Genomic DNA, 6,304 nt, shown 5'->3' with positions numbered 1-6,304 from the left:
CAATTAAGGTAACTTGACCATAAAAGGAAATGAGACACATAAGCCGAATAGAAAGGAGTATTTATAAATCTATTATTTCACTTGTAAATAGGATCCGGATGAAAAAGGAAATAAACAAGCCATTTCCCTACCCTCTCCAAAAAAAGGACAAAGAGCATTGTGGTCTATTTTAACCCAAATAGAGAGATATGAGACATCTTGTCCTCGTGAGAAAAACTTTCTGCAAAAAATAACACCAGCTAGACTAGGGATTAGCTAATGAAAAATATAAATAACTAACATAAAATACAAGAGAAAAAGTAGAAAAAAAAATTGAGAACAACAAGGCACAACAAGGTAAGTGAAAAGGATCAAGCAATAGTCTAGGACACATATTGGATGCTTCCAACTACACTTATTTCTATTCAGGTACAAGTGCAACTTATTCAAGTCAATTTTAATTTATTTCTTTCTTGTTTTCTTATGTTTTTCTCTACTTTTTTTGTCCTTCATTATAATTCATATCCTTCTCATAGGATCGTCAACGATCTAACTTAATACTTTGGTTAAAGAAAATTTTTCTATTTAATTTAAGAATGTCTTTTGGAGAGCATCAAAAGCTATGTTGCTTAATTTTGGTTTACAATATAAAAACAAATCATACTTCTATAAAATAAAATCTACTACTTCTCTTAAGTATTCAATCAAACTTAATGCTTTAGTTAAGGTAAGTTTCCTGTTTGATTCAAGACTGTCTTTTAGAGAGCATTGAAAGCTATATATGGTATACCATAAAACAAATCATACTTTAAAAATATTTATGAAATCTACTACTTTAATAATACTATATATGTTCCACAACATGTGCTAGCTACAAATACATATTGTGAGAAATATCAACAAAACCAAAAAAAAAAAATCAAGAAAAATATATGATTTGATGAAAAGATAAATTAAATGTGTGATGAGAATATATTGTTTTCGGTTAGTAAGAGCAAAGCGGTAATCGTCTAGGGTTCCAAATTTTTTAGGGTCCAAATTAAAAAATTTATTTATGTACAAGGTCCATATCAAAAATAAAAAATAAAAAGAGTAGGAGTATTATATTATTCAGTGTCTTTTTTATCTTTCGCTTTGAGATCTAAAATTACGTGTCATGACAAAAAATAAAATATAACAAATTTTATACAACGAATCAAAATGAAAAACGTAACAAAACAAAACTTTAAGATATAATTATTTGATTATTTCTAAATTTCATACATGTAGATCATGTCATATCCTAAATATGTCACCATGTAGAATTCGTACAAGTTACAACAAATATTAACAAAGGCTGAATTAAGCAACACAAGAAACCATCCACACCAACAATATTCTAACAACATACTTCTAAGTATAAACAAGTTTAAGACTAATAGAAACAAACCAATAGCTAGTTTTCATTGTAGTTGTTGAATATCATTTTCATATGCATCATCCAATCCCGATCTTATTGTTTTATTTGCTATTGGATAAGTTCTCTAGAGTAGCAAAAGCAAATAGAGGAGTTTCTCTATGTATAGTAAGACCGGTGCTTTCAGACATGTCTAAGGTTTCGGGTTTGATTCCATCGGGCAATGTCCAATTAAATTTAAGCAGTAGATTCGCTAATACTAGCTCATTATTTGTTATCACGAATGATATTGCTGGACATATCCTTCTTCCTCCTCCAAATGGAATCAATTCAAAATCTTGTCCTTTAAAATCTATTTTTGAGTTTAAGAATCTTTCAGGATGAAACTTTTCGGGTTCTGGCCAAACTATTGGGTCTCTTTGGACGGCCCATGCATTGATGAAAATAAGAGTTCCTGCTGGGATTTCATAACCTTTTATTTTTACGTCCTCTGTTGATTCACGAGGGACTATTAAGGGAATCGGAGGGTACAATCGCATAGTCTCCTTGATTACTGCTTTTAAGTACTTCATGTCTTCTAAATCGTCTTCTGTTACGTGATCTTTGTTACCCGAGAATCGTCTTACCTCAATTTGTACTTTTTTCATTATGGTTGGATTTCTTAAGAGTTCTGTCATTACCCATTCTAATACAGTGTAAGTTGTGTCTGTACCTGCTGCAAATGCATCCTGTATGAAAAATAGTGAGAAATTTCCGTCTTAAATTTTTATAAGGTCATGACACAACGTTAAATATAAAAACAAAACAACATTTTCATATTTCAATAACTAGTTTAAATTTTTTGGAAAATTGGTTTAAAAAATTAATAGATAAAATATTTTGATGGTAATATCTTATCTTATTTTATAAAAATAGACAATATCAAAATAATAATATATTCAAAGAATATTTACTTAGGGCCACTTATAGTAAGAGCCTTAAAGAAGTGTTTATTACTTTGTTAATGCCTCTCAAAGCCTCTAGAGAAAAAGGAGGATAGGTAGCTAACTAATATCTTATACTATTACTTTGTCAATATCTTAATCTTAATTTTTTTAAAATAGACAATATCTTTGACTTTTCGGTCAAACAATCAACAAAATCTTGGACTTGGAGTATATACATTTCAATTGCTAGCTAAGAACACTCCTTTAAGACTTGCAAGTGAAAAGGATGTTGGGATTAAATATTTGATGAATTTAGTTTTTTATTAAAATTATGTATTAAACTAATTAAATTGGTAAAAACTAACATGTTATAACGGCTACCACATTCATTAATGATATTTTTGTAAATATTGACAACTTTTATTTTAGTGACAGCAAAATTATGTGTATCCCTATAATCTGTATATATGTACCCCTTTAAACCTCATATATACAGATACGTGTTTTTTTTATTTTCAAGATTTTACCAACTTAATGATTTATATTTGATCCCTACTATAAAAATAAATAACTTTACAAAATATTTATATAGAGAAACGATCACGATGATAACAAATTAGGTACTTCATTATAATAATATTATTACTACCATTCATTATTGATAATTCAATTTAAATTTCCACGCCTGTTATTAAATCGATTAATATTTATAACTAGATATTGTTTGCTAGTTATAGAAAAACATTACTCACTCTATTTTATATTGTTGGTTACATTTAAAATATTTCATATATAAAGAGAGAAATTTTAAACATGATTTATTCGTGTAATCTTGTTAATATCGTCTCGATATGCAGATTTTTAATATATATATTATTTTATAATTTTTTATACAACATATTTAATTACATAGATTCTTAAATGAGATGGTCTCATAATGAGACTATCTCTATTGGTTTGTCTGAAGCACAATTAATCTATTAAAGTGATCAGTGTTGAGACAATCTCATACAAGATGAATTGAATTAATTATACATATAAATGATTGAATTATACTTGAAAAAATGTGTAAAAGTTAAAATTTAACTAATATTGTGAAATAGAAAGAGCCATACTTAGTAAAACAAATGAAAAAAAGGACAATTTTACATACCAATATCATGGCTTTGATGCTCTCTCTTTGAAGACTAAATCCAAGTGATTTTTCCTTTTGAGCTTTTAGTAAAACATCCACAAAATCCTTTTCTTCATTCCCATCACAATTATCACCTTCATTAAGTCTTTCTAAATGTTCTTCAAGTATCTCTTCCATTAACATATCAAACTTGTTAGCAACCCTCTCTAACTTTTCATTTAACCCATTAAACCTATTAACCCAACCTAACCATGGTATAAAATCCCCAATATTAAACACCCCTAAAAGCTCTACAAACTCTTTAATAACCCTAAAATCAACCCCATTATTTTTTTTTATTTTTTCACTATATTTTTTTCCAAAAGCAACCCTACATATTAGATCATTTGTTAATACCATAAATAAATCACTTAAATTAACACTTAACCCAATATTTTTTTCAATTTTTTTAATAAGTAAATTAGTTTCTTCTTCTCTTATACCCCTAAAAGATTTAACTTGTTTAGTACTTAATAAATGAAGAACAAATATACTCTTCATTTGTCTCCAATATTCTCCATAAGGAGAAGCAACAACATCCATGCAATTATAAAATAATTTTTTATTTATACTAAATTGAAATCTATTAGAAATTATAGCATCATGGGTTTTCATAATTTCTTTTGTTACCTTTGATGATGAGACTATAAGAGTAGGTTTATTACCCATATACATCAACATAATATCTCCATATATATTGGATAAAGATTTTAGGGCATGATGTGGGTGTAAACCCATTTTATGAAGATGCCCTAATATTGGTAATTTTGGTGGAGATGGTGGTAAATTATGGATTTTTGAGGATTTTTTCATAAATAATTTGTAGAGTAATAATATTAGGAAAATACATGGAAGAGAGTATGAGAAAATATCCATGTAAATTGAATTCTCTAACATTTTTTTTTTTGAGATTTTTACATGCACATAATAAGATAAAGATTTTGTTTTATAGAAACTCTAAAGGTGTACTTAATTTTTTAAAAATATTTACCAACTCTTTAATTTAACTAGCACACTCTAATTTAGTGAGATTAGGATTTGCTCAAAACTCTACCTTAACACGCTTTTGACTTGCACTCTAATGCATATAATTGGAAACCCATATTTATAGGAGCTCTCTTCATTCTTAGGTCATCAGATAATTTTATTTTTTTAGATACAGATAGATGATTTGATAGTCAAATCATTTAACTTTAATAGTCAGATTAATTATTACTCTAATCAACTATCAGTTAGTAGTCGTTTGTAAAATAATCCTTTGTTCTTATGAATTTGCAACACAATTTATTTTAATATGTATAGCTCCTTGAGTTTGTATTATTTTTTTCATTGAAATGTTTCTAGTATTTTCTTTGATTCTCGTTTATACATTTTCTATTTATTTTAATACCATTTACTCAATTTTTATGTCTTCATCACCAATAAATGTATAAATGAAAATTAAAAAAATGTGATGAGAGTTATATTTATAAAAGGAAAAGTTGTAATTAAACAAGACGAAAAAATATAACAAATTCACGAGAACGTAGTATATAAATCGTCATTTTATAAAATAATGTGTATTTGAAAGATAAGGAGGGAAGTTGGGATTTGGGAACAGTTATCAGAAAACTGTATATGGTATACCTCTAATTAATAATGTAATTTTATGCTGCGTGCGGAATCATTATGTAGTGCTTTGAAGATAAATAAATATTACTAACTAGTAGTCGGTATTAAATAATGTGAATGATAATGAAAAGTATCTCTTGATAAGTTTGATAGTCGTGTTTGTTCTCCTTGAACAATTTTATTTTCTTCAGATTATTCAGTCAAATGTATTACTATTTGAAAATGTGATATTATGTGGTGATCGAAAATTATATATAAAATTTACACAATAAATTATTGTCTTCATTAGTACACATATATATTAAACATATGACATGGTAAATAACATGAAAATTTACAGAGCATATTATCCTCATTCTAATTTTTTTATTGTAAGTCAAAGAATAATCCAAATACATAAATGGTCAATCCCAATTTCAATCTCATATTAGTGATCGTATGACAAATTGACAATTATCAGATAATAAATATATTCTTACTATCAAAGTATATATTAAAGACAAACACAAACCATTAGTCCATCACATCATTTCTCTTTGTATACTTTCATATTCATATCCTCTTTCTACATTTAAAGAGTGTCGTAAAACTTGTCAACGAATGATTAACAAGGTCTTCAAAAGCTATGTTAGTGGAAATTTAGAAGTATATGTTGATGATATGATTACAAAAGCAGTCGATTATTTATGCCTTTGACCTAACTGAAAATTTCATGACCCTAAAGGAAATAAAATGTACCATAATCCCCTCAAATGTTCTCATGCTTACTTAAAAAGGTAGGTTTTATTTTTGAGATATCTTTGGTTAGATTAGTCTTAGTCAAATTGGTTGTCCTTATATATAAAAAAAAAAGTTATTGAACCCTAATAAAAAAAAAAAATTCTCGAGACTAAGAAAATGTTTGTATTTTAATGTGCTTACTCAAAAGACAATATTGATGTAAATTTACAAATTGTTATTAAGTAAAATTTTAGCAAATCATAACATATTTAAGCTATAAAGTTGGATTGATAGGACTTTTTTGTTAAGCAGTATTCAAATAAATTATATTATTTGAAAAATATTATTATTGTGAGTCTTCTTATTGTTAAACGAATTTAATTTTCAATTTCACAATTCAATTCTAATGTAGGTGAACAGATTAATGTTAGACTAAATTTAAAATACATAAAATTCCATTTTAAGTCGGAGTTAAGTAAAGAAAATTTTTTTCGACTT

At 26.9% G+C, this 6,304-nt stretch overlaps 1 protein-coding gene across 1 annotated transcript; it reads right to left on the bottom strand.

The window, feature by feature from the left end:
- Window positions 1-1,180: 1,180 nt before the first annotated feature.
- LOC130827929 (cytochrome P450 736A117-like) lies at window positions 1,181-4,555 on the bottom strand. Its single transcript, XM_057693832.1, has 2 exons — window positions 3,455-4,555; window positions 1,181-2,103 (listed from the first exon to the last, which is right to left on the bottom strand). The coding sequence occupies exons 1-2, from the start codon at window positions 4,370-4,372 to the stop codon at window positions 1,480-1,482; spliced, it is 1,542 nt and encodes a 513-aa protein (XP_057549815.1). The 5' UTR covers window positions 4,373-4,555; the 3' UTR covers window positions 1,181-1,479.
- Window positions 4,556-6,304: the final 1,749 nt, after the last annotated feature.

The sequence above is a fragment of the Amaranthus tricolor genome, chromosome 11 (genome assembly GCF_026212465.1).
Source record: "Amaranthus tricolor cultivar Red isolate AtriRed21 chromosome 11, ASM2621246v1, whole genome shotgun sequence".
Lineage (NCBI taxonomy): Eukaryota > Viridiplantae > Streptophyta > Magnoliopsida > Caryophyllales > Amaranthaceae > Amaranthus > Amaranthus tricolor.
Note: the sequence above shows the minus strand (reverse complement) of the source record. Positions and strands in the feature narration are given on the sequence as shown.

Excerpts from the sequence above, each read along its gene's own strand:
- LOC130827929 (XM_057693832.1), bottom strand. The coding sequence starts at position 4,372 with ATGTTAGAGAATTCAATTTACATGGATATTTTCTCATACTCTCTTCCA. Across the intron at positions 2,104-3,454 it reads GCATCAAAGCCATGATATTG|GATGCATTTGCAGCAGGTAC; the intron begins GTATGTAAAATT and ends TTTTTCATACAG.